The sequence below is a fragment of the Balaenoptera borealis genome (genome assembly GCF_965194805.1).
Source record: "Balaenoptera borealis genome assembly, chromosome: 19".
NCBI classification, from domain to species: Eukaryota; Metazoa; Chordata; class Mammalia; order Artiodactyla; family Balaenopteridae; genus Balaenoptera; species Balaenoptera borealis.
The window spans coordinates 52,116,211-52,144,164 of NC_138878.1; the positions used below are offsets into that span (position 1 = coordinate 52,116,211).

Here is a 27,954-nt window from a genome sequence, read left to right on the forward strand (position 1 = left end):
GAACTTTCAAAGATGCGAACATGGAGCTTACTAATGAAGACCGGATGGAACTGGAGGCTCAGAGAAAGAATGAAGAGAGACAACAGGAAGAAGTAACTGAAGAACCAAAGAGATTCATGACGCAGGAAATGGCAAGGGGATTTTCTTTATTTGAGGAGGCACTGTTAGTTTCTGAGGCACAGGACCCAAACGTAGAACAGTACACAAAGGTTGCAGCAGCCGTTCAGAATGCAATCCAGTGCTACCGTGTCATCTATGACAAGAAAAAAATAGCTACTATCCAGACATCATTGGATCGTTTTTTTCAAGAGGGTAGACAGAATTGAATCCAGCACGGAACCAGAACCTGTGCCATCAATGTCAGGCGTGAGTGAAACTGCAGCTTGCCCTCCATCTCCTATTGCTGATGATCCTTCAGCTCTACCATCTCCCACCTCCTCCAGTCAGTAACTCTTCTTGCCAGTTCACTCGATGCCAGCTCCTGTATACCAGCTGTTGTACTATACTACTGTACTTTTCAAGGTACTGTACTGTAAGATTAAAAATGTTTTATTTTTTTGTTTGTGTTTGTTTTTTATGTATTACTTGTGTGAGAAGTCTTGTAAACCTATTACAGTACAGTACTATATAGCTAATTGTGTTAGTTGGGTACCTAGGCTAACTTTGTCGGACTTGCAAGCAAATGGGACTTACAAACGCGCTCTTGGAACAGAACTTGGTCATATGTAGGGGGCCTGACTGTATTCAATAAATGGATGTAGAAAAATTATTTGCCACAATGGAAGAAAATGAAATTGTATTTCTACCTTGTACAAAACAAAAAATTAATTCCAGACTGATTAAGACTTAACTGTCAGAAGCTAAAGATTAAAAACTTTTAATAAATAGTGAAAATGACTATCTTTTAGATCTTGGGAAAAAGGAAGATTTCATAAACATACAGAAGCATTCTTTATAAAAGACTAATCAATCTGACTAAACTAAATATAATTTTTAAAAAGGTAAACAAAGAAAGATGGCTATATTAACATCAGGACTATATTAACATCAGATAACAGACTACAAAGAAAATGGGACAAAGAGGGACATTATATAATGATAAAAAGATTAATCCACCAGGAAGACATAACAATCCTAAATCTTTATGTACCAAATATAAGAGCCTCAAAATATACAAACCAAAAACTGAGTTGAAAGGAGAAATAGACAAAACTATAATTACAGCTGGGGACTTCAACACTCCACATCCAAAATGAAAACTGAGAGTATTATGAACTGATATTTCACAGAAGATGTATATTGGCCAATCAACATATGAAGAGATAACTCAAATTTCTTAGATATGAGGGAAGGGCAAATTAAGACCACAATGAGAGACCATTTTATATTCACCTGATTGAAAAAACTTATCAAGTGTTAGAGAGGGTATGGATCCATGGAATTGTTCATACAAGGCAGGTGAAGTGTAAGTGGGTATAAATAACCATTTTAGAAAACAACAGGGCATCATCTAGTAAAGTTCTCCTTTTGCTTAACTTATAATCCCCAAATTCTAGTCCTAGGAATATTACTAAGAGAAATTCCTACACATGTTTGTGAGAACACATGCATGTGAATTTTCATGGCTGTATTGTTTGTGGGTACAAAAAATTAGAAACAAGAAAATTCCCATGAAAATGGATGAATACATTGTGTTATACTCATATAAATAACTACAGAAGAAAAAAATGAGTAAACTATAGCTTCATGCATCATGAATCTTAGTAATGTACTGTTAAATGAAAAGTACAAATCCTATACAACAACATAAATGGATACTTTTTATAATAGTCAAATAAAAAAGCAAAACATACACGAGTACGATGAACAATATTTTTTTGAGAATGTCAGTTTTTAATGGCATTATAAAAATATGTACAATACATACCTAAAATTTAAACTGTGGTAAAATATACATAACATAAAATTTACCATTTTGAGATGAAACCACCTTAAAAAGTAATGGATAGAATAATTAGATGAAGTGGACAAACTCCTTAAAAGACTCAAATTACCAAAACTGATACAAGAAAAAACAGAATATCTGAATAGCCCTGTATTTACTCAAAAAACAAATTTTGGTATGGACTGAATGTTTGTGTTCCACCAAAATTCATGTGTTGAAGCCCTAACTTCCAATGTGTATTTGGAGATAGGGACTTTACAGAAGTAATTAAGGTTAAATGAGGTCATAAGGGTAGGGACCTGAGAGGATTAGTATCCTTATAAGAAGATACACCAGGGGACTTCCCTGGTGGTCCAGCGGTTAAGACTCCTCACTCCCAATGCAGGGGGCCCGGGTTTGATCCCTAGTCAGGGAACTAGATCCCGCATGCTGCAACGAAAGATCCCTCATGCTGTAACTAAAGATCCTGCATGCCACAACTAAAGATTCTGCATGCCACAACTAAAAGATTCCCACATGCCGGAACTAAAGATCCTGCATGCCGGAACTAAAGATCCCGCATGCTGCAACGAAGATCCTGCATGCGGCAACGAAGATCCGGGTGCCGCAACCAAGACCCAACGCAGCCAAATAAATAAATAAATAAATATTTAAAAAAAAAAAGACACCAGAGAACTCTCCTTCTCTTCCCCACCACACCCAGCACCACACACCACACCTAGGAAAGGCCATGGTCTCTTTGTCTTCACATGAGACCACTAATCCCATCATGGGTGCTCCATCCTCATGACCTCATCTAAACCCAATCACCTCCCAAAGGCCCCACACCTTAATTTCATCACATTGCGGTGTTAGGGATTCAACATACAAATTTTGGGAGGACACAGACATTCAGTTCATAACAAGGCTACATGAGAAAAAGTATGTAAATCAATCATCACAGTGCATGGCAAGTGTTCTGTAAATTTTAGACCAATGTCTCTTATCATTATCACAGTTGTTGCATTTGTCAATCAGAATGTCAACAATAACCTGTAAGAACATTTTTAGTAGTGTGGTGCTGAGAAATACCCCTACTCAAAGAGTAAAGGGGCAGATACCACCTGCTCACTAGTATCTGAAGCAATGAGGACTCTTACACATGGCTGGTGGGAATGTGAAACGGTGCAGTCACTTTGAAACTGATTGATGGCTTCTTTTAAAGCTAATCATGTAACTACACCATGATCCAACCAGTCCACTCGTATGTATACTCCCAACAGAAATGCATGCTTATAGCCAGCAAAAAATATGATCAAGAATATTCATAGCAGCATTCTTCATAATATTCCAAAAATGGAGAACAAGCCAAATGTCCATCAACAGGAAAACAGGTATATATAATCTATTAATTCATTGAGATACTGCACAGCGAGAAACTAACTCCCAAATATATGCAACCACAAGGGTGAATTCCAGAGTCATAATGATTATCAAAAGAAGACAGACATGGCAATATTGTGTACTGTGGGGTTTCATTTATAAAGCTGCAAAACTAATCTATGGTGACAGAGTCTAAACACTGGTTATTTTTGTAGAAGGGGATATTAATAAGGAGGGAAGCACAAAAAGCCTGAGAGGTGCTGGAAATACTGTATTTCTTGACCTGTGTGGTGGATACTCTGGCTTATATATATGTAAAATTTCATAATGATGAACTTTAAGATTTGTACATTCACTATGTGTAAATTACCCCTCAGTACAAAAATTACAGAAAATAGTTAAGGGGAGGTCTGTATAGATGTCTCTTCTGAGAATGAGAAAAGTCCTCAAAGAAGCTTGGTAGTTCAGCTGAAATAGAGTCTACAACTTTTGGAGGGTATTGGAGAGCCAAGAGCATTTTTTTTTTAAATGTTTCCCTCAAGTGTCAGAAACTTGACCACGTGTTTTACGTTGAATAGAGAGAAGATGGAGATATACAAGAGGTAGGAAATAAATGAAGATGCACATTCCCTGACGCAGTGGACAGACTCATGTATGGTTTCCCATAATCCCTGCCTCATGGTGTTCACACAGTTTTGATACCCTCTGCCTGAATCCTAGCAGGACCCTTATTTACTTCTAAAGAATAGAATATAACAAAGGTGACAGAATGTAAGATGTAAGAGATAAAGTATATGTGTAACATCTCTCTTGATGGAGTCTCTCACACCATTACTTGATTTGAAGAAGTAAGCTGACATGCTGTAAGCTGCCTACGATTGCAGCTTTGCAGAGGACCCAGCTAAGCTGTGCCTGGATTTCTGATCCACAGATGAGAGATAATACATGAGTGATATTTTAATATTAAATAATGAGTGAGTTTTAATATTGCTATATAGCAATAGATAACTAATACACCTGAGAAGGTAGGTGAAGGTATGACCTAGACGCTGCTTGGGGAATTAGCCATGGCCGGGGATGAGAACTCTTCTGAGAGGTGAGAAGGAAGCCACAGGGATAAATCAGTAAGGGTTAAAAGGCAAGAAAAACAAGTGAATGGCCTTTATTTTCAAAATGAGCTAGGTCATATGCTGAGATCTCAGTGGCTAGGGAGGTGATGGTATTTGGAATAAGGTGTGAGTAGACGGGGAAGTGGATATAAGACACAAAGCTGATCAGAGGCACAGAGCAGATACAGGAGGGACCAGTTAGGAATTTGTTAGCATCACGCAGGCAAAAGATGATTATAGCCTGGACTAGGGTGATAGTGCTGGAACTGATGGAATTGGTGGAGATGATGGATTCAGGAGAAACGTATGATGAAATATGATCAAGATTCAGGGATGGCTGGATATTGGGAATGATGAAAATGGAGGTGTTGAGGGGTTGTTCAAGTTTGTTTTTGGCTTTCTCAACTTAGTGAATGGCAAGGCCATGCACTGAAATGGGGAGACGAGAGGAGTGGGCAAGATCATGAGGTCCTTTTTAGGCATGATGGGTGTGAAGTGCCTTTGAAACATTCAAGTGAAGATGGAGAACTGCGGGAAGGGGTGAAGGCTTGAGACAGACTCAGCAGGGCTGAGGAGGCGCTGGCCAGAGATACTCACTGACTGGCTGAGCAGCCTGAAGGAACCCTAGAGGGGAGAGATCACGAATCTGCGTCAGTGCTATCCACACACTTGAAGTGGGGCTGACAAAGGCAAATGTCCCCTTAAGGTTTTACAAGACAGGAGGGTAAGAAGATGACAAGGCTAGGGACTGTTCTGAATATCTCATTTACAAATGGAAGGATGGATGCATGCAGGGATGTATAGATAAATAAATGATTGGATGCAGGTAGAAAAGAGTGGGAATGCAAAGTATAGTTGGAGGTAGTAATCTGCAGAAAAAGAAAGGACTGTCTTTTCTGAATCTGGAAGGAAGTTTCCACATTGTTCTCTATTCATTATGAGTAATAATATATGAATATTACTAGTAGGTAAATTTATTAAGCCACTAACTTTGGGTCAGGCAATGTCCTAATAAGCAGTTTCAAGTTATCTAATTACATTCCCAAACAATACAGTGATGCAGAAACTATTATTACTCTATCTTTTTCTAATATAAGCTAAGTTTAGCAAACTGAGTATATGTTCATCATATCCCTGGTATTTTGTCCTTGGGCACAAAGCTAAACCACATTTCTATGACAAAACACGTAGCCTAATGCCCAGTTCTTGTCAATGGAATGTGAATGGAAGTGACTGTGTATGCAAGTGGATATGACTACTCCCCTTCTCTCCTGTTCCTCTTGCCCAGCTGGATGATGCCAGGGCCACCTTACAGCCACATACTGACAATAGAATACACCTGGGTCCCTGAATAGATACGTGGTACAGAGCTCCCCTACTGACCCACATTATACCATGGCACAAATGAGAAATAGTCTTAACCAGTTGACCCACCAAGATTTTGGAGTTATCTCTTAGAGCAGGTAGCACCAACTCAGCCTTGAGTTGATGTCAAAGGCACCGGGAGATCATGCAACTTCCCCAGGGTCATGAGGCTAGTAAGTGGCCAAGTTTACAGCCCATCTCTTACCCAGTATACCACATTTCAACCCTAGTAAAGGCAAAGAGTGTGCTGGGATTGGGAAGACAGAGGAAACACAGTTCAAAGTGTTCCATGACCACCTAAGACCCCAGGAAGGCTGCAAAAAGAAACTGCCCATGGAATTTCAGACGCAGTCACTCCCTGGTAGTCTGCCAGCTGCCATGCCACCCACCTGTACAGGTGCTTCTGGAGAGGCCTCTCTTCACTGTCCTTAGTTCTTGCCCATGCTCCAGGAGGTGAATCAGCTCTGGTTTGGGAACAGGATGCCCTGTGCATGGAGAAATAAATGGGGCACGGGTATACAGGTAAAGACAAAAGGAAAACTCTCAAGTATACTGGAGTGTACACCTTTAACACACCACCATGAAACCCCAGAAAGGGGATGACTCCTTCCAGAGGTTTTCCCTAATTAAATCAATAAGATTCAACCTTCCCATACATCAGAACTACTTAGACACGCCTGTTCTAAACACAGAACAAATTAAACCAAATCTCTGGGCATAAAAACTGAGCTCTGGTTGTTTTCAAAGCTCCCCAGGTGATTCTGGTGCCCAAGGATGGCTAAAAACACTAGACTAACTCAACTGATAGTCAGTTATCTGAGGTAGGCCATGACCTAAAATTGCTACAGTTATCTGAGGTAGGCCATGACCTAAAATTGCTACCCATTCTGAAGAAAAAGCCTTCAATCCAGGTTGGGAAGACAGGGCTGAATGTGGGGACCTGCTGCCTTACTTGCTGCTGCATCATCCTGTGGCCACTTCAAGGATGCTGGCCTGATGATCTGGACCAAGGAGAGAAAGCAGACAAACAGAGAGAACTGGGTTGGTAGATACCAACCCAGGAGCCAGCACCACCTCAGGGCTTCTCATTAGGTGAAGTAATCAACTTTTTTCAGGGTGAAACCTGTATGAGGTGGTTTTCTGGTATATGCAGCCAAATATATTTTGCCAAATTCGAAGGCTAAGGGACAGGAGGACTCTGGAGAGAAGTCAATGACTTAGACACCAGGACCACAGAAACTCTGATTAGAAAATCCTGTACTGCAAGCCAGAATGCACCCAGCTGTCACTGAGCAAATGTTCACTGATGTCTGCCATACGCCTGGCACCGAGCTCAGTGATGTGGCTGTGGAAAAGGTGAACCAGATATTCCTTCGCCTCTGTTAGACCTGAGCTCCCTGACCCCTCAGGGACTTGCCTCGTGTTGGTCCCTCCACCTAGAATACTATTCCCCAGATGTCTCCTTTCAACAACTAATCACAATTGTCATAAAATAACACTGGATTTACTTCCCTGATGACTGACCTCCTGGGAGAGACTATGTGGACACAAGGATGGGAGAGCCCTGTCAGAGGTAACCATTTCTGGGTAAAGTGGACATTTAAGGTTTAGGTGGCAGAACACTCGGGATTTATTAATTTATTATATATAACAAATGCATGTGTGGCACTTGCTATGTTCCCAGTTCTATTCTAAGCACTTTAAAGATATTAGTTCACTGGGGCTAAGTGGAAGGTTACTATAAAAATATGATAAAACAAAAATAATCATGGTCCCAGCAAGCTCATGCTGCCGACTCAAGTCTGTGAGTCCTGCGGCTGTTCTTTCTGCTGAAGGGGAAACCAGCCAACAGCCATGTGAACGCTAAAGACTCAGCACTAAGCCCAGACTCTCTCAACAACAGTCAAGAGGCAGGAAAGAGAAGGGAAAAAGAAATAGCCTTCTCAGATGCCCATCAATGCCATTTGAAAACATGTCTGTGTACTCTCTAAAATTAACTCCCATAGCCTCAGAGAAGCAAGGCACAGGCCTTAGGACATAAGGGACGACTGTGCAGGCACCAGGGGTCAAAGAAGCCTTTTAGCTGAGATTGTGTTGCTTAGAAAGATACCAGTAGCACTGATGACAAATAGCTTCCCGTCTGTCTAATTCACCATGTTCTCGGAGAACGTCCCATTAACCACAGGTCCTGTTAACTGGGCTGTGAGGACATCTGACACAATCAAGCTGAATTCCAGATCATGGGAATCTGGAATAAGGATGTCAGACTGAGGTCAGCTTATGTTGGACATTTGGGTAAAAGTGTTGAGAAGAACTACGTTTGTTATACAACAATCCTTGATGCAGACAAGGAAACCAAGCAAGAGGAGGTTAGATAAGAACATGCTGGGGCTGGAGGGAGAAGGGAAGGCAGGTTCCTCAGATCTTCTCAACCAGCCATGCTTAGCGAGAGACAGTGGAATGAAAGAGGCTGTGGGTACCACACAGGAGAGGCCTTACCCAGTGAGACCAGGAGGCCACAAGTCTCCAGCATCACCTCCTGGTATAAGGTCCTCTGGGCCAGGTCCAGATGTCTCCATTCCTCCCCAGTGAAGGTTACGGCCACATCTTCAAATGATACCAATGCCTGGAAAGTCAAACAGAGGTGGTGGGGTGCCTGTACGAGTCTACTGCTTGGTTAGTGGCAAAAGTCCAGAGAGACCCAAGGCCAGAATCACTGAGTATCTCCTGAGAACCTAGGTCTGTGCTGGGCTCAGGAGGGAGGTAGATGGTGCCTTTGACAGAATACAAAGGTGCAGGAGAGAAAAGCCGCCTATGTGGGAATCCACTGGAGAGTGACACAAAACAATGGTAATCTTGTGTGGACTGTGAGTCCATTACTGTAATTCAAGTAATGATAACAGCAGCAGCAGCTGCGCCTCACTGGTCTGCACTGTTTGCCTGCACCTAAGGGCTTTAGATGCTGTGTTAAAGCAACTAAAAGTCTCTAGGTCTGGAGCTAGACTTCCTGGGGCTTAAATCCAGCCTTTTCATGCTAATTTCTTTGAGCCTCAATTTCCACATTAATACAATAATAGTACCAACTTCACCATGTTGTTGTGGGAATTTAAGTGAAAATGTTTATAAAGCAAACACTGCAGTGCCCAGCACATGTCAGTGCTCAGTGTGTATTTGTGAATTTCATTAATCCTCCTGCAGCCCATGGGGTAAACACCATCACTGTCTCCATTTCACAATCAGCAAATGGGGACTCAAAGTCAAGCTGCCCAGAGTCATATGTCTAATGAGAAGGGGCAAGATTTGAAACCAGGTCCCTCTGGTTCAGCCGCGGTGGGGGAGTTAGATTTAAGTATGATGGGAGCCCCAGACGGTAGACTCTTTCATTCATCAACTGCTTACTGAACACCTGGTACAGGGCCAGCACTCTTCTAAGCCTGGGGATAAAGCAGAGAACAGGACTCACACTCTTGTCAAGGAAAGATCCTTGACAAGAAACTAAATAAATGATGAAGATAAAGTCATATGGCCCTAAGGGCTCCGAAAAAAAAAACCCAAAAGTGAGTGAAATGACTACAAAGATTATGGGAGACTTTATGATACGGGAGACTTTAGATGGGGCAACTGGGGAAGACCTCTCTGAGTGGAGGTGGAACAAGGCTGGAATGAAGTTAGGGAGCAAGTCAGGTGAGGAAAAATGGGTAAATAAGAGAAGTTCTGAAGGTGATCAGAGCTATGATGAGAGCAAACAAGGTGGCATGCTGCAGAATAACTTAAGGCCTGTCCATGTGTTTACATGCCTTGAGACACAACATTCCTATGCACTGTCATTAAGGAATACTGTAATGGATTCACTTTTCAAATATAAGTAAATGTGCTAGGAAAATGGGTTCACTGCCATAAGTGGCAAGCCAACTTCACTTGTAGTACCCAGATGGCATCTGCAAAGATAAATTCAGTGACTGGCTTGTCTTCTGGTCTGTCCAGGGAACTTCTACTCCTATCAGAGGAGCAGCAATTCCAAAAACGCTGCTCCCACCTCACCTCTGCTCTAGGGGCTCTCTCATCCCAGTCTCCCAGCTTTCAGCTGCGTTGAGGCCCGAGGCAGGGAGGCCTGAGGGTCAGACTCCACCTGGGTGTGAGACTAAGATAACAGCAGGACCAGGAGAGTCCCTCTCTGGAAACCACATCGAGAGTGATGCTCTCTGGGTCCTGCTGAGCACTGAAGGACACATGTCACATGCATATCCTCTCCAGTTCCCTCAACCGAGAAAGAAAAATAGTTAATAGTCCAATTTTAGACCCGAGGGAATGGAGGCCAATCGACAAGCTCAAGGTTAGAGCCAGAAATGGGTGCCTCTCCTTATAACACCTGAACCCCTGGCCCGGATTCAGAAGCCTGGGTTGGAAGTGATTAGCACTGTGGTTCCCACACCCCATTCTCACTGGACCTCCAGATCCGAGAGTATTAAGAGGGAAAGGCGAAAGGTCCCGGGATTCCCTGTATCATAGCGAGTGGAACTGTGCTGACAGCGACCCCAGCGCACATGGGCCTGCGGAACCCTCCACTCACCAGCTCCGGCGCCGCCATGGGGCCCAGTGGGCAGAGCGGGACAACGAGAGACGGCGACAAAAGCCGGTCCAGCGGGCTCAGCCGACTCCTCAGGCCAGCCCTGGACGGGGGCACCTGGGACCTGAGTGTCCGCGGTGTGGGATGCGCACAAGGCCCCGGGAGCCGCCTCCGGGAGCTGCGGAGACCGAAAGCTGGGGCAGAGCTCGGAGAGTGCTCGGCTGACAACCCGCTCGAGGCGGGGGTCACGGCTCATACAAAAGCGTAGAGGTGGGTCCCATTCTCCTCGCGGTCCTTTGCTCGGTCTTGACCTTTTTCTGAGAAGCGGCCAATGCCCAGTGCTCCAGCCATAAAGGCCCGTAAGGACAGACCGGCCACATCCAAACGACACCCTAAGACCCGACGCCAGAAGCTCCGCGCAAGCTGCAGCAGGCAACACCCGCCTCCGCCGTCCGTTATTAACTCTGCGCCCGCCGCCGACGTTCGAGGCACTGCCTTGTGGGTAACGTAATTTCTGACTGCATCCGGGTGAACTGGGGTGCTCACTTCCTGTTTTCTGTGAAAACTGTACCCTGCGGTTCCAACGAGGGGGCGTGGCCTCGTTTCTTCTTAAAGGCACGCAGATTTCCTTGTCCCTTCAGGCAATGCCCCGCCCTTAAAGGTCTGTAACACGTGACCCATGCCTTGACCTTCCGCACTGTACTCCTGCCGCAGCGTTTCACCTCTCTGAGCCAGGATTTACAATGAAAAATGAAGATTCTTTTTTTTGTTGTTGTAAATTTATTTATTTATTTATTTATTTTTTTTTGGCTGTTGGGTTTTCGTTTCTGTGCGAGGGCTTTCTCTAGTTGCGGCAAGCGGGGGCCACTCTTCATCGCTATGCGCAGGCCTCTCACTATCGCGGCCTCTCGTTGCGGAGCACAGGCTCCAGACGCGCAGGCTCAGTAGTTGTGGCTCATGGGCCCAGTTGCTCCGCGGCATGTGGGATCCTCCCAGACCAGGGCTCGAACCCGTGTCCCCTGCATTGGCAGGCAGATTCTCAACCACTGCGCCACCAGGGAAGCTCGAATATTATTCTTTAAGATAGTAATTTAAAGTGTTCCCCTAATCCGTGGTTTCCAACCCACAGGCCACATCAGCATTACCTGGGAATTTGTTACAAATACAAGTCCTAAGGCCCCACTTCAGACATACTGAATCATGTGCTCTTGGGTGGGGCCGCGTACCTGTGCCTAAGCCCTGCAGGGGATTTTAATGCTCCAACACAGTTAAGAACTGGACTCTTTAAATTCCAGTGAATGAGACAAAACTATCTACTTCCTGGGAGATAACTAAAAAGTGCTTAGCACTAGGCCTAACATAATGATAAGTACTTAGAGCTTTTGCTATCATTTTATTATTTTATATTAGTATTATTGGCAATGTCTTCACAAGGATCTGGCATACACTGCTGTGAGAATAAGTCTGATATACTTCTTTGCAGAGTCATTGGTGATATTTTTCAAAACATGAAATATATTGACTCTCTGGCTCAACAAGAAGCCTCCTAAGTAGTGTTTAAGACTTTTACATAATACAGTGTTGTACCATTTGGCTCATGTAATTTTGTTTTTATTTTAATGGTCCATGCAGCAGAGTTTCATAATATAGGTAAATCTATTGCCCAAGGGATACTTCCTTACAGGCCACATGATTCAAAATTTAGCATCACCAGGAGTAATTGCCTGCAGGCCTAAGTGAAGAGTCAAGTTGACATGGTTTCTAGTTTGTTGGTTAAGATGACGTTATTTTTCATCTTTAATTCATAGGAACCAGGACCTCACCCTTCCAGCCCTCAGGGCAGCCAGGCACAAATGAATGGTCATGAGACAGCCACGTCTAACACCCAGGGTCTCAGGGTCACCAAGTCTTGTTCTCATCAAGGGACTGTCAACCCATCACCCAAACTTAGAGTCCACAAGAAGATGGCAGTAAATCCTGGGGGTTGTGAGAAGTGAAAGCATTAAGTCCAAAGAGGCATTCCGAGGATGGAGCAGAAATGAGAAAACATAATGATGACAGCTTCACAATCACTTCTGCCCATATTCCATTACCCGCAACTCATTCACATGGTCCCCAAATGGATTGATGACCACCCAGCCAGTTTCTAGCACAATCCTTTAATTTGGTCATCAGGTATCCTTTTTATTATTTATCCTCTACATTCCACACTCTCACTTACTCCTTAATGTGACAAGCCAAAACCCTGTCCTATCTCTGATCTCATCTAAATTTTAGAATCTCAGAGTGATGTGTCATATTACGCATCTGGACCAGATTTTGTTCCTCTAAGATCAGGAAGCTCAAAACAAAGCTAAATGTGGCTTCTACCCAGACCTGATGTGCAACTGCCAGTCAAGGACATGATGGAAGGACATAAACTACTGGGAAAAAAACCCCTGCCAGCTGAGATTTCTATGCACAGCAAAGTACCTTCCAAGAACAGTGTGAAATAAGACCATTTAAGGACAAAAATGTGAAATTAATGGAAAAATAACCCTCAGAAAATGACAATCTAAAGATCATGTTTAAGGTCAAAGTAAAGTGATTCCAGTTGAAAATTCTGCAATGATAAAAGGAATAAGTATCCAAGAAAGGTGTGTTTGTGCATTTATACAACCACTCATTAGCTATATGAAATCATTATATTTCCTTTTTGAGTTAGAAAGATGAACTTACCATATATATCCTCAATAACACATAATTTAATATGGGGAAATTGTTCTAAATCCACTATATTGTCCAAATGGAAGTAAAGGAATTTATAAATCTATACTTTAATATGTTAAAGATGTAAATAGATGGAAAGATATTTTGTGTTAATGAATTGGAAGACTGAACACAGTAAGGATGTCAACTCTCCCCAGACTGATATATAGTTTTAATACAATTCCTATCAAACTAACAGACAGGGCAGGGTAAACAATTTATATTCAACTAGTTTGAATAATTTCAATGGGCTCTAAGTTATAGGGGTGGTAGCTGCTTGCCTGGTACCTGGCCCTGGAATGATTAAGGCAGAGGAATATTGCTTCCTGGGGCACACAGGCACATAGAGGAGGTATGGCTCTGGATTGGTTAGTTTGCATGTTCTGGGCTGAGTCCTTTGCTATCCTCAAGAATTGGCTAGCCCTGGGAGGGGTAGTCTCTCCCCAGTCAGAGCTGCCCCTTCTAGGGCTAGCCAATTCTTAAGGGCAGCCATACCTCCTGAATATACATTGTCTACCCTGCTCTGTCTTGCCTCTCTCATGGAAACCCCAGTAAAGTCTGTGGCCTAAACCTATCTCTTGCTCCTGCTTCTGTTTTCTGACCAAAATCTCCAGTGGCCCTGCATGGCATGCCATTCCTCTTGTCTCCAGGGGAACTATGAGTGACATTATAGGCTCCTACCCATGGCATTGAGCTCTCCGTGTTGTCACTCAGTCACCTTTAAAGATTAAGACCCAGGCACAAAACGGTATGTGTGCAAGTGAGAGAGAGGAGAGGGGGAGAGAGGAGGAGAGACTATAAAGGGATAAAGGGATATCATGAGGGAGATTTTCATGGAGATAGAATGGTTCTGTATCTTGATTGCAGTGGTGGTTACACAATTCTGCACATGATGCAATGATGTAGTATTACATATACACATATTGTATGAGGGTTAAATTCCTGGTTTTGATGTTCTAATAATTAATTACCTAAGAAGTAACCATTGGGGAGAAACTGAGTGAAGGGTAACATGACTTCTCTACTATCTTTATGACTTATTTTGAATCTATAATTATTTCAAAAACAGATCATGTCACTATCCTACTGAAAACCTCCTATGGACTCCCAGAGCAGTTAACATAAAATCCAAACTTCTCATCATGACCTACGAAGACTTGTGCCCCAGCCCCCTGTGCCCTGTATCTCACTGCCTTCCACTTTCTTCCTTCAGCCACATTGGCTTCACTTGCTTTCTTCACTAGACCAAGCTCTTTTCAGCCCAGGGGTTTTGGCATATGCTAGTTCCTTTATCAGGAATGCTGTTCCCCACCTTTGAACCTGGTGAGACTATTCCATCCTTCAGGGGACTGCATGATGTCAGCTTCTGTTTACTCTGCTGTCCCTCCTGAAGTTTGTACCTTAATGTCCATTGTCCCTCTTTTACCAACGAGAACACTGAGAAGTGATATTAGCAGGAAATGACAGATCAATATCCCTTACGAATATATCAATAGATACAAAAATCTTCAACAAAATATTAGAAAACCAAATCCAACATCATTTAAAAATTTATAAAGGATTATACACCACAACCAAGTGGATTTATCCCAGGAATGCAAGAGTGGTTCAGTATAAGAATATCAAGTGGGGACTTCCCTGGTGGGGCAGTGGTTAAGAATCCGCCTGCCAATGCAGGGGACGTGGGTTCAAGCCCTGGTCCAGGAAGATCCCACATGCTGTGGAGCAACTAAGCCCGTGCGCCAAAACTACTGAGCCTGCGCTCTAGAGCCTGAGAGCCACAACTACTGAGGCCATGCGCTGCAACTACTGAAGCCTGAATGCCTAGAGCCGGTGATCCACAACAAGAGAAGCCAATGCAGTGAGAAGCCTGTGCACCACAACAAAGAGTAGCCCCTGCTCGCTGCAACTAGAGAAAGCCTGTGTGCAGCAATGAAGACCCAATGCAGCCAAAAATAAATAAAATAAAATAAAATAAAATAACATTAAAAAAAGAAAAAAGAAAATCAATAGACCACATGAATAAACAGGAAAAAGACATGATAATCTCAATTGACAAAGAAAATGCATTTGATAAAGTCCAACACCTTTCTATAATAAGAATAATAGTAATAAACACTCAGAAAACTAGAAATAGAGGAAAAATTTCTCAATGTGATAAGTGGTATTTACAAGAAAGCCACTGTTAAAATTATACTCGATAGTGAAAGACTGAAAGCTTTCTCCCCAAGATTAGGAACAAGACAAGGATGCCTGCTTTTACCACTATCATTCAACATTGTACTAGAAGTTTTAGTCAGAAATTAGGCAAGAAAAAGAAACAAAAAGCATTAAATTTGGAAAGGAAAAAGTAAAACTACCTCTATGCACAGAAGACATGATTCTAAATATAGAAAGTATCATAGAATCTACCAGAAAAACTATATGTATTCAGAAAAGTTTCAGGGTACAATATCAACATGCAAAAATCAAAAATTGATAGTGGGAATGTAAAATGGGTCAGCTGCTGTGGAAAAAGAGTTTGGTGGTTCCTCAAAAAGTTAAGCATAGAACTACCACATGGCATATGATTCCATGGCTAGGTATACACCTCAGAGAATTGAAAACAAGTACTTCAACAAATACTTTCACACAGTGTTAATAGCAGCACTATTCACAACAGCCAAAAGGTGGAAATAACTGAAATTTCTATCAATGGATGGATAAACAATGTGTGCTATAAACATACAATGGAATGTTATTCAGCTATAAAAAGGAATGACACAAGGAATTATACAATGTGGATGAACCTGGGAAACTATGAAAGGTTTATAGAAAAATAGAGAAAATGGTGAAGCCTAGATGAAGAATTCTTAGACATGATTGCACAGGACAAAAGGGAAAAAACTGATAAATGAGACTTTATCAATTTTAAAGATATTTGTTCTGTGAAAGTATTTTGAACTGAATGGAAATGAAGACACAACATATCAAAATTTGTGGGAGGCAGCTAAAAGAGTATTTAAAGGGAAATGTATCACATTAAACACATTTTAAAAAGGAAACGTCTTAAATCATGGATCTCAGTTTCCACATTAAGAATTTAGAAAAATAAGAGAAACCAGGAAAAGGATATAATAAAGATCAAAATGGAAACCAATGAAACAAAGAAACAAAAACTAGAGAAACTCATTGAAACTAAAAGCCTTAAGATATGTAAAATTGATAAACCTCTAGCCAAATTTTATCAAGAAATAGAGAATACACAAATTATGAAATCAAGAATGAGAGAGTAGACAGACATCACCATAGATTCTATGGATATTAAATGTTAATACAGGAATATCGTGAACTTCTTTTATGGCATTAATTGAAAAACTTAAATGAAATGGACAATTTCCTTTAAAGACACAAACCATGAAAGCTCAGTTAAGAAAAAAAAATATAGTTAATTTATTTAGCCCTATATCTATTATAGAAATTAAATTTCTATTTAGAAACATTCCCACAAGGCAAATTGCAGGCTTAAATGGCTTCACTGTGAATTCTACCAAACACTTAAGGAAGAAGTAATAATTCTACACAAACTCTTCCAAAAAGTGGAAGAGTAGGGAATGTTTAACCAATATATGCTGTGAACTTAGCATTCTGTTGATACCATAACCAGACTACGGCATTACAAGAAAAATGCAGACCAACATTCCTTATGAACATCCATGCAGAAATCCCAATAAGATTTTAGCAAATCAAATCCAGCAATATATGAAAAGGATTGTGCATCAAGACGGAGAGGAGTTTATTTCAGAAATGTAAGGTCTGCTTTTCCACTTTCACTGCACTCATAACTCAACTCTTCATTGTCAACTCTTTGATGAGCAATGAGAGTGGAGGTCCGTCTAAAGAATTCCCCACACTATGCCACTCATAAGGCCTTTATCCAATGTGGATTCTCTGGTGCTGACCAAGTGTGAAATTGTAGCTGAAGGCTTCTCCAAATTCACTTCACTTGTAACGCCTGTGCACAGTGGGAAAGGCCACTGCACACTTGGTGCTCCTGTGAGGCTTCTCCCCTTCCTGGTCATTCCCCGGTGAGTGACCTGACACTGGAGAAAGCCTGATGTGACCAAGCAGTTCCTCCCAACCTCCCTGCATTTGAAAGGTTTCTCTGATGTGTCATCTCTACAGCTCGTTACAAAGGAGCCCCTTCCCTTCTCCCAGAATTCTGATGGACTTCTTGACATTCTGCTGCATCTGTTGCTGGTGAAGTTTTACACTAAATCAGAACCCTCTCCCCATGCCACACCAGTGTGTGGTCTCTGCCCTGGGTGTATGGCTTGGTATCCAGCCAGGTGCAAAATGTTTTTCAAGAGTAGACCATGCATGTCACAGAGGTAGGTCTTCTGAGTGGAAGGACCTAACTGAGTGGGATTCCTAACATGCGACACTCCTACTATGCTCAGGAGGGGACCCATCACCTCCACTCCGTGCCAGAACACTAAAGCTGAGACATGCTGGAGAAATTATTGTTAACTTTGGTGGGAGGAAACAGCCCATCACAAACATATGCCTGACCCAGGAATGAGTGCATGGGATTGTTGGGAAGATGAAGGTGTTGAGGTCAGGGTAAGGAAGGGATGCTGTGCCCTAGTAAGCCTCTAAAGGTCACAGAATCTAGGGGCAGCCTTAAGAGTGCCACATACTCACCAAAGCCAAGGATACAAGGATGGGACATGGAACTGGATGGAGAGGCAGGGTTTTCAGGTTACTTCTCTGTAAACACTTTTTAGCAGGGCCTTGGCTGCCGGTAACACACGAACCCTGTGCAGAACCAGGCCCCAGGAAAATCTGATTACAGCTGAGTTGCTGGTGTCCAGGGACTATTAACAGAAATGTGCACAAGTCACAACACATTAATCATAGGCCAAGTTGGAGAGCCCTGAGGAGTGAGTAGTGGAGAGGGTGAGATGTGGAGACTGCAGGGGGGTGGGGAGTGCAGCCAGGGACCCACAGTCAGAGTAGAAATAACAAGTGGTCAAGTTTCAAGAATGGGGAAGGAATGATGTAGAGGAGGTATGGCCATTAGCTTTGGAACACAATAGTGAACAGGGGACATGTCGCTGGTGTGATTTGAACCTAGTCCTGACGTCATGCCGTCCCCCAGCTCCCACTCAGCAAGGCCGGACCACCTTGAGCACCTCTTGCCACAGTTGCAGTAACGTTTGCTCGGCTCAAGCACGTAGGGCTCGTCCTTCAACTCCAGTTGGGGGCCTAGAAGATGAGAGTCCTAAGGGAAAGATATGGTAGGTGAAGTTGCCCAGGTGAACTACTCTACCATAGACTACAGGAAAGAAAACCTAAATGAAACAAAATAAAACAAACCAACCAACCCCTCTGAGGAATGTCTGGCAGGAATAATCCAGTGGTCCCAGACAAATAGTGCCTATGTCAGTGCCTATAATTCCTGGCACAGCCAGAACCCAGGAAATGTCAGCTGAAAGGGGCGGCAGAACCCAAATCACAGAACTGTCCCAGAACTGGACAACCATCTAAGGAGGGAATGGCTAAGCCAGATGGGATCCACCAGGCTGACCTCAAGATGAATGACTCTCGCCCCTTATCTGCAGGGCTTCAGGGTGGCAGTTGTTGGGGCTGATAGAGGACTATACTGCTTAGAGTAGTGCATACAGCTCAGCCCTGGAACCCTGGCACATATGCCAGGAAAGTGGGAAGGAAGACGTGCCCATGCTCCAGCTGTGGGAATGAGAGCTGCCTCCGGGGAGAAGGGGACAGGCAGAAACCAGCTCAGGTCACTGGGGTAGATGTGAAGGCCTTATGCAGTGAAGCCATAAGTGCAAACTTGTCCAGCACCACTTCACAGTACAGGATTCTCTGAGCCTCATCAAGCTGTCCCCATTGCCCCCAGGGAAAACTAAATGGCAATATCCTCAAAGGTCATACAGCCCTTTGTGTAGGGGCAGTTGATTCCATGATCGGCAGGGCCCCAGTCCATCCTCCCATAATCCATCCCATGCTCAACTTCTTCCCCAACTTCGCAATTCAGAGGAGATACCAGACACTGGTGCTCACTCTCAACTAATACCCCATTGATCACTGTGTTAACCCACAGTGACAGCAGACAGGCAGGCAGATAGACACCAACTAAGCTCTGGGCCTTGTAGGCAGGGTATTTTAAAATGTACCTGGGGTTTGTTTTTATCAGGTATGGTAAGATGACAGACATGGCGAAAACTGTCTTTGAAAGAAGAGTTTATTACTTACAACTCCCAAGAGGAAGGAGCACAGCAAGCCATGCAGGGCCACATGGGGAGGCACCAGGGTTGGTCAAGAGGCAGAGGAGTGAGAAGAAAACAGGCGCCAGAGACCACTGTGGGTTTTGCAGGAAGGAATGCGCAAAGCAGGGTAGGCAAGCTGAGCAGGTTTAGGATTGGAGAGTTTGAATAATTTTGGTAAGTTCTGGGCTATGAGGTGGCATCTAGTTGTCCAGTACCTGGCCCTGGGGCAATTTAGGGCAGGGGGATAGTGTCCTAGGCTGCAGGAGCCTGCTAAGAGGAGGTGGGTAGGGGTATGGACCCAGATTGGTTGGTTTGCATATCAAAGACTTGCTCACAGGTAACTTCCTTACTGCCTCTAGGAACTAGCTAGCTCTGGGAGGGGCAGTCTCTCCAGGATCAGCAAGGCCCCCAAGACGTCAACCCATCATGAATACAGAAAATAAAAAGACACGATGAATACACAAGGCCCAACCCCATCTCCTGGTGGCACCAAGAGCATAACTCAGTCTTCTTCTTCAATCCCCAATACCAGGGCCCTGGAGCCAACAGTTAACACTTCCTCCCTACATGCATATCACTCTTTAGACTGCACTTCCCTCATAACTCTAGACCCCCCCTTCCCCATGAACCCCCAACACCACTGCTACCCAATCCTTGGCCCACACCCTAGCCTTCTCCATAGACTCCCCACAAATCACTCTGCACCTGGCATTCAGAGAGCGTTTTGCAAATGCAACCAGGATCTCATCCTGCCCAAGACCTTCTGTATGTTTTCTTTTTTTTTTTAAATTAATGAATTTTTTTTGGCTGCGTTGGGTCTTCGTTGCTGTGCGCGGGCTTTCTCTAGTCGCAGCGAGTGGGGGCTACTCTTTGTTGCAGTGCGCAGGCTTCTAATTGCGGTGGTTTCTCTTGTTGCGGAGCACAGGTTCTAGACACGTGGGCTTCAGTAGCTGTGGCACGTGGGCCCAGTAGTTGTGGCTCGTGGGCTCTAGAGCGCAGGCTCAGTAGTTGTGGTGCATGGGCTTAGTTGCTCCACGGCATATGGGATCTTCCTGGACCAGGGATCGAACCCATGTCCCCTGCACTGGCAGGCGGATTCTTAACCACTGCACCACCAAGGAAGTCCCTGTATTAGTTTTCTAGTGCTGCTGTAACAGAGTACCACACACTGAACAACAGAAATTTATTATCTCCAGTTCTGGAAGCTAGAAGTCTGAAATAAAGGTGTCAGCAGGACCATGCTCTCCGACGGCTCTAGGGGAGAATGCTTCCTTGCCTTGTGTAGCTTCTGGTGTTTGCTGGCAGTCCCTGGTGTTCCTTGGTTTGTAGATGTATTGCTCCAGTCACCTGGCCATTTTCTGTGTGTCTTCACATCATCTTCCCTTTGTATCTGTCTCCGTGTCCATTTCCCCCTTTTTCTGAGGACACCAGGCATATTGGATTCAGGCCCAGTTTAATGACCTCATTTTAGCTTAATTACCTCTATAAAGACTAATTACAAGTGAGGTCACATCCTGAGGTGCTGCATGTTAGCACTTCCACATATCTTTTAGGGGAGACATGACTTAACCCACTGGCAAGGGCGGCACCCAATCCTGCTCTGACGGCCTCCCACCGGGCTCTGTTCCTGGCTTCAACCTCAGTCATAACTACACACAGATGTCTGATGCCCACAATCATTTTCTCATCTGTGTTGCACATTCTGTCCCTTCATCACCAATGGTCACCAGGTCAAGAGCCTGGTATGTCCACACAGGGGTGAATAAGCATTAGGCCAGGCCTTATTGTAATTTTACTTCCATTCCTGCTAAACCTCAGCATCAATCTAAAATCCATTCCCCCTTGGAATATTTGGCCACCTGCTAGACCCTGATCTTCCTGCAGGCACCCTTCATGGCCACTGTATTCGCTCTCCTGTCCTTGTGATGCCCATCATCCTCACTCATTTGCCCGAGCAAGATAACCGGTCCTCGGCCCCCACCCTCTCCTTTCTTTCCTTGCATTTTTGTTGCCACCATGACCAGAAGATTCCACCTCCTAAATCTAACCCACAATTCCATACTCATCCATACACCAGATGCCACGTTTTGGATGCTTATAACCTGAAAGCCTCCCCAGCACACCATACTTGTGTGTCTAGTTCTGCCTATTCATAACCTCCACTCAGGGGTCTCTGCAACGTCAGACTCAACATGACTAAAACCTAATTTGCACCATTTGGCTCCTTTAAAATTTTTTATTCTTAAAAATAGATCACGAAGAAGGGTTTCATAACTATAGGCAGGCCTGTTGCCTAACAGGCGAATTCTTACAAGGCCATATGATTCGACACTTGACAACATCATGTCTAACTGCCCTCAGGCCAAAGCTCAAGTGGAAGTGACGTGATTTCAAGAGTGTGACAGCAGTTGACAAGTCACCGTTCATCTCTAATTCTCAGGAACTTCACCTTGCTCCTGCCTCCCCTCTGGCTCTCAAAGCAGCCACACCCAGGTACATATGTTTGACCAGGAGATGGCACAGCCTGATGACCAGTGACTCAGAGACACCAGGGACCGCCCTCATCAAGACTTCATCAGCCCATCACCTGAACCTGCCATCCACAAGCAAGCACGAATTAAGTGTAAGGGAAGCTGGGTGTCCAGGAAGACAAAAAGGGATTGCTGAGCACCTAGCCAGTTTCTACACGATCAATCAATTTGGCCACGAGATACCTGTTATGTTATTTCTCTCACACCCCCAGCACGCTCAACCTTTTTATGTGACAACCCCACAGCCCATTCAATCACTGCCTCCATCAATGTTAGAAATTCTGTTCCTAACCTAACGTCAGACCTGGAGACTACGAACATACAGTTGTGGTTCAGAGACACAGTGGAAGGGACCTGTTCACACTGCTGAAGAAATAACTGCTAACCTAGCTTCCTAAACAAATCAATAGTGCTTCTGAAGCAAGAGTATGAAATAAACTACTTCACGTCATAAATGAGAAATTTAATGTAAAATTAACCTGCAGAAAACAAAATTCTTCTTTAAGGATTTTCTATATAATGATGATGAAAAGTGATCCCAGGTGAAAGATCTGCGATGACAGAAGAAATGAGGATCCAAGGAGAGATGCATCTGTGGATTTAAAAAGTGCTCATTATCTGTGTAAAACATGAATAATATTCCATTATGAAGTCAGAATGATAGCATTACCATGTATAGCCTCAATAACATGTATATATATATATATATATGTATATATATATTTAAATTGAAAACCAATATTTTATTTTTTAATAATATGTATATATTGAGATGGGACAAATTGGTTAATGTTCTAAGTCTCTTAATATGGTGGAGGAGGAAGGTAAAGTGTTTGAAACTCCTTGTTCTATTATGTTAAACAAGTGTTTGTAATTTTTAGATTAAACAATACTAAGAATCAGGGTATACACTTCCAAACTAGAAGAAAGAATATTTGGATTGTAAGTAAGTAATCAATGGAAACTTTATAAAAAATGACCACCTAAAGAACAGTGAGGCAAAGAAATCTACAAAATAGAAGAATATATTTAAAGCCAAATACATCAACTGTTACATTAAGTGAATATGAGAGAAATGTTCAAATTAGCAGTTAGTGATCTTTATTGGCCCAAAATACCCTGTATGAGGGATTTAATTTTCAGTGAATTTAAATTTTCATTCAAAGCACGACTAATTCCATGGCATCCTCAGCCACCACCAGTGGAAAAGGAGCCAGAGGGTGGGTAGGGATGTCCTACATTTGGCTGGAGAGGTGCCAAGATCTTATGTTGAAGGTCATCAGGGTCACAACCAACGTACGTTAAGGCCTAAAGCCAGCTGAGATGTCATTGGGAAACTGTAGTACATGTGCTTTTATTCAGAAAATCCCTAGGTCAGCAGCATTCTCTGGTGAGGGAGATGGGGGTGGGGAAAGGACAGTATAAAGAAGGAAAACTGTGATAGTAATTACAAAAATAGCTGCCCTTTATTAAACATGTTCATATATCAAGCATACATATGTGTACAGACTCTGTGTCCTTTAATCTACACAGCAGCCTGGAGGGGTGACCTGCCCAGTTTACAGAGAAGGAAATCAAGACCTAGAGATCCCTGAGTTGCCCTCGGTGATGCTTGGTAAGTAGCTGGGAATGGTGCCCCACAGAGCTGCAGCTCTGCCCACCACCGACATGGTCTCCTTCCCAGTATCATCTAATCTGGGCAGGGCCAAGGCCCCTCTGTGTTAGAGAAACAAAGCCATAGAAAAATGAACTGCCCAAGTAACCCTCCTGGGGACAGGGAAGAGTCTTGCTTTTTCTATGCCCCAGAAATGGCAGCCTTTGGCTTCACTCACTCAACCTGTTACTGTGTACTGGTTGAGAAATCTAAACATGAGACTAGGACACGCCCTGCAGTCCCATGTATGCAGTGGGTTTTTAAGAGATGGAAAAAGTCATTCCCTGGGGTTCACCCCCTTATCTCAACCACCCATACATCCATACATCCTGTTAGCTCTGCTTCCTAACATGTCCCTGGTCATACTCTTCCCCCTAAGCTTAACACTGCAGTCCTGAGCCAGTCCACCATCAACACACTCCTGGATTATACTGCGGCTTGGCCACATGCCCTGCATCTGTTCTTGGCTCTACTGAGTACATTTCTCACACACTAGTTAGAGGGAGATTTAAAAACAAATCAGATCATGTCTTTGCCCTAGTGAAACCCTCCCACAGCCTCCCAGAGCAATTAGGATAAAATCTACATTTCTCACGTGGCCTACAAAAACCTGTGCGTCCATCTCTGCATCCCACTCTATTTCACGCCTGCCACTCTCCTCCTCTCCACACTGGCCCAGCTCTTGGCAGCCTCAAAATCTTGGCCCATGCTATTGTCTTTTGCAGGAATACTATTCCCTATCTTTGAACCCGGCTTCCATGCCTACAAAGGAGTCTGCATGAAACCTATTCTGCTCTCCTTATTGTGCTTTATAATTTATTGATCATCTTCCCATTTTTAATGACAAGAATGCTAAAGCCTGGGGAAAAGAGACTTGTCAAAGTCGGGTGATGGGAATAGCTCAGAAGTGCTGGAATTCCAATCTATACTCAGTATCCAAGCCCTTAGCAACCAGCAACTAGACTACTCTTGCCCCTGTACATCTTTCCTCCAAGATCCAAGTTTTGAACCTACTCTTCTTTATGCCTTTGGGGGCCCTGGACAGGTTTCTATTGTAGCAGCAGAGTTGCTTTACTGCACCTGTTTTCATGTGTGTTTCCCACACTATATGGTGAGTTCTATTCTTGCTCAAGAGCCAAGTCTTAGTCACCATGTGTCTTTACTATCCATGATGTGTCAAGGACACAGTGTGTGGTAATGTGGATGAAGGATGACTCATGACTCTTGCCTATCATACCAGCAAGAACATACCAGACCCCTTTGGACACAGGAGTGAAGACTGAATGAGAGAACTGAACCCCACGGTGTCCTTCCTCCATTGGACTGTGCATCATTCCTGCTTTGGAACAATTGGAGGCTCGTGTTTTTGTGTGAGCCATGTTACAGCACAGATCTTCCTGGTGTGGAACCAAGGTGTGATCTAGGAGAGGAGGACCTCCAACCTCTGTGATGCAGGGGTTCAGCTACCTGAGGCAGCTGAACCCCTGCATAGCTACAGCAGAGACTGTGTACCTGAGGGATGATAGGGTTTCTCTTCAATATGAATTCTCAGATGTTGAGTAAGATTATTCCACTGACTGAGCAATTTGCCACAGTGGTTGTATTCAAAAGGCATTTTCCTACTATGAGTCCTCTGAAGTAGACCGAGGTTTGCCCACGCGTGAAAGATCTACCCACGTTTCTCTTACTCATCGGGTTTCTCTCCACTATGAATCCCTCAGTGGCTAGTGAGGGATGAACTAAGGCTTACAACTTTTCCACATTCACTGCATTCATAGGGCTTCTCCCCAGTGAAGAAGACCTCACACGTCTAATTGAGGATAGCTTGTCACAAAAGGCTTTCCTACATTCTTTACAGTAAAAAGGGCTTTCTTCCGGGGTGGGTCCTATGATGTAGACAAAATCAGAGTGGTAAGTGAAAGTCTTTCCATGTTCACTGCATTTATAGGACTTCTTTCCAGCATGAATCCATGTATGTCAAGTTAAGGAAGAGCTGTCACAAAAGGCTTTTCTACATTCTTTGCCCTGCAAGAGTTTTCCCCCACTGGATAAAATCAGAGTGGTCTATGAAGGTATTTCCACATTCACTGCACTCATAGGCTTTCTGTCCAGTGTGAATATGCTGGTTCTTTGTGAGGTGTGACCTGTGATTGAAGGCCTCGTCACACGCAGTGCATTCATATGGCTTCTCCCCAGTGTGGGTGCTGTAGTGCTGAGTGAGTCCTGCCCTCTTGAGAAGGGTTTTCCCATATTAATCGCATTAGCAGGGCTTCAGTCCAGGTTGAGTCCACTAATGTTGAAGATGGAAGCAATTATATTTTTAACATGGATTTGGTTATTTACTGAGACTTCAGCAACTGCGAATTTGTAATAACGTCTGAGTGGCTGGGGAAGCTGATGAAGGAGAGAGAGCTGACCAGAGGCACAGAGCAGATGTGCAGAGATCAGGTGGGAGTCTGTCAGCATCATGCAGGCAAGAGATGATGATGGCATGGACAGGGTGTTAGTGCTGAAGCTGATGAGCTGATGGATTCAGGAGATGTGTATGATGTAGAATGGACAGGCCTCGGGATGGCTAGATGTTAGGCTTGATGGTGATAGAGGTGTTGGGCTGTTGTCTGTGTTTCCTGCCTTCTCAATTTCTAGATGGCAGGGCCATTCACTATGACTAGGGAGGTAGGAGGAGTGGCCAAGATCATGAGTTCCTTCTCAGGCATGATGAATATGAAATGCCTTTGAGACATTCACGTGGAGACGTGGGACTGAGGAGAGGGGTGAAATTTTGGAACAAACTCCAAGGAGCTGAGGAGGGGTTGGGCAGAAGCATGTAGCTGGCTGTGCAGCCAGAGGGACTACCAGAGAAAGAGAGACCATCACTCTCATATGGTGCCAATCAACACAGTGATGGCTTCAGGTGCTCTCAGCAGCCCAGCTGTGGGACAGGCAAAGTCAAAGACACCTAAACGTTTTACAGAACAGAAGGGATGACATGGGGAAAGGATTGCTTCTGAGTGTCTGATTGACAAAGAGAAAAATGTATGCATATATGGAGAGATAAATGGATAAAGAAGGTGGGAAATGGTGGGGTGCAGAGTATAAATGGAGGTATTAATGGTAGAGAAAGAAAGGCTCTTTTCATCTGAGCTCTGAAGGAAATGTATGATATTACTCTTATTCATTACGATGAATGTCATTACATACATTATATCAATATCAATATCAAAGCTAACTTTTTGTGAGGCACTATGTGTCAGGTACTATACTAAGTTTACATATTTTCTAGTTAGATCCTCAAACAATCCAATGGGATAAAATGAGATAATATTGGGTTGGCCAAAATGTTCATTCGGGATTTTCTGTAAGATGTTATGGAAAAACCCCAACGAACTTTTTTGGCCAACCCAGTATTATTACTATCATTTTCTAACTGAGTGTAGCAGACCAAGTAGAGGTTCACCAAACCCATTTTCTCTTCTCCTTGGGCACACAGCTAAGCCATTTCCTAGCTCTGAGAATACAGGTGTGGCCAAATGCCCAGGTTTCATTAGTGGGATGTCAGTGCAGTGGTGATGGCAATGTTATGTGTACAAGTGGGTATGACTTCTTTCATTCCTCTCTCATTTCCCCTCTGCTGGACAGAGAATGCCAGGAAAGCCTAAATTAAGCCACATGTTGACAATAAAAGGTACCTTGTTCCCTGAAGAGCTGTGTGGTACAGAGCTTCCCACTGACTTACGCAGATCTTGACATGAATGAGGAAAAGAAAAAGACAAAAACAAAACTCCCTGTGCTGAGCTGCTGAAATTATAGTTTCTAGCATTAATTTAAATAAGCTGGCATTAACTTAGCTTATTTCTAACAATGATGAGATCACTCAACATCCCCATGGTCACAAAGCTGAAGAGAGACAAAGCCAGGTGTTAATCTCAAAGATATGGAACCTACAGCCCGACATTTACCTAAGACAACCTACTCCCCCCCAAGTAATGGGGAAGAGTGTAACTGGGTGAGAGGACAGGCCAAAGGGCTCCATGGCCGCTGGGCCCCCAGGGAGGTCATGACAAGAGGCTTCCCAGTGGTCCCCTACTGGCCTGCAGGGTGCAGTGACCCGCCACCTGCTGGCTATTGGTCACCCACCTGGACAGGCACTTTAGGAGAGGCCTCTCTTCAGCATGCCTAGATTTTGCTCATTCTCCAGCAGGTGGATCAGTTCTGGTTTTGGAATAGGATACTCTATCATGGAAAAACAAGACAGCAATGTTTGAGTAAAGGCACAAATGAACCTCTCTTATTCAGTATGATATTCAAGGATGGGATCTTGGAATGAGGCTGCTCCCACACCTGCAAAGAAAATGCTGACCTGTGAGTGACCTGTAAACCAAGAGCACAAACACCATCCTT

At 43.7% G+C, this 27,954-nt stretch overlaps 2 protein-coding genes across 5 annotated transcripts in view; both read right to left on the reverse strand.

The window, feature by feature from the left end:
• ZNF599 (zinc finger protein 599) overlaps nt 1–21,194 on the reverse strand; it is a 28,506-nt gene extending 7,312 nt beyond the window's left edge. The window contains exons 1-3 of one of the 2 annotated variants that reach the window (XM_082366504.1): nt 10,352–10,505; nt 8,281–8,407; nt 6,171–6,266 (exon numbers count right to left, since the gene is read on the reverse strand). In XM_082366504.1, coding sequence (XP_082222630.1) covers nt 6,171–6,266; nt 8,281–8,407; nt 10,352–10,369 — 241 coding nt within the window. In that variant the 5' untranslated portion in view covers nt 10,370–10,505. Of the gene's footprint in view, nt 1–6,170; nt 6,267–8,280; nt 8,408–10,351 lie in introns of both variants that reach the window. The other variant, XM_082366503.1, reaches the window with a different exon arrangement.
• The window catches only part of LOC309616220 (zinc finger protein 550-like), a 35,419-nt gene continuing 28,658 nt past the window's right edge, over nt 21,194–27,954 (reverse strand). For 2 of the 3 annotated variants that reach the window (XM_082366558.1, XM_082366556.1), the window contains exon 5: nt 21,194–27,786. In XM_082366558.1, the coding sequence (XP_082222684.1) occupies nt 27,704–27,786 (83 nt within the window). In that variant the 3' untranslated portion in view covers nt 21,194–27,703. The remainder of the gene's footprint in view (nt 27,787–27,954) is intronic. The other variant, XM_082366557.1, reaches the window with a different exon arrangement.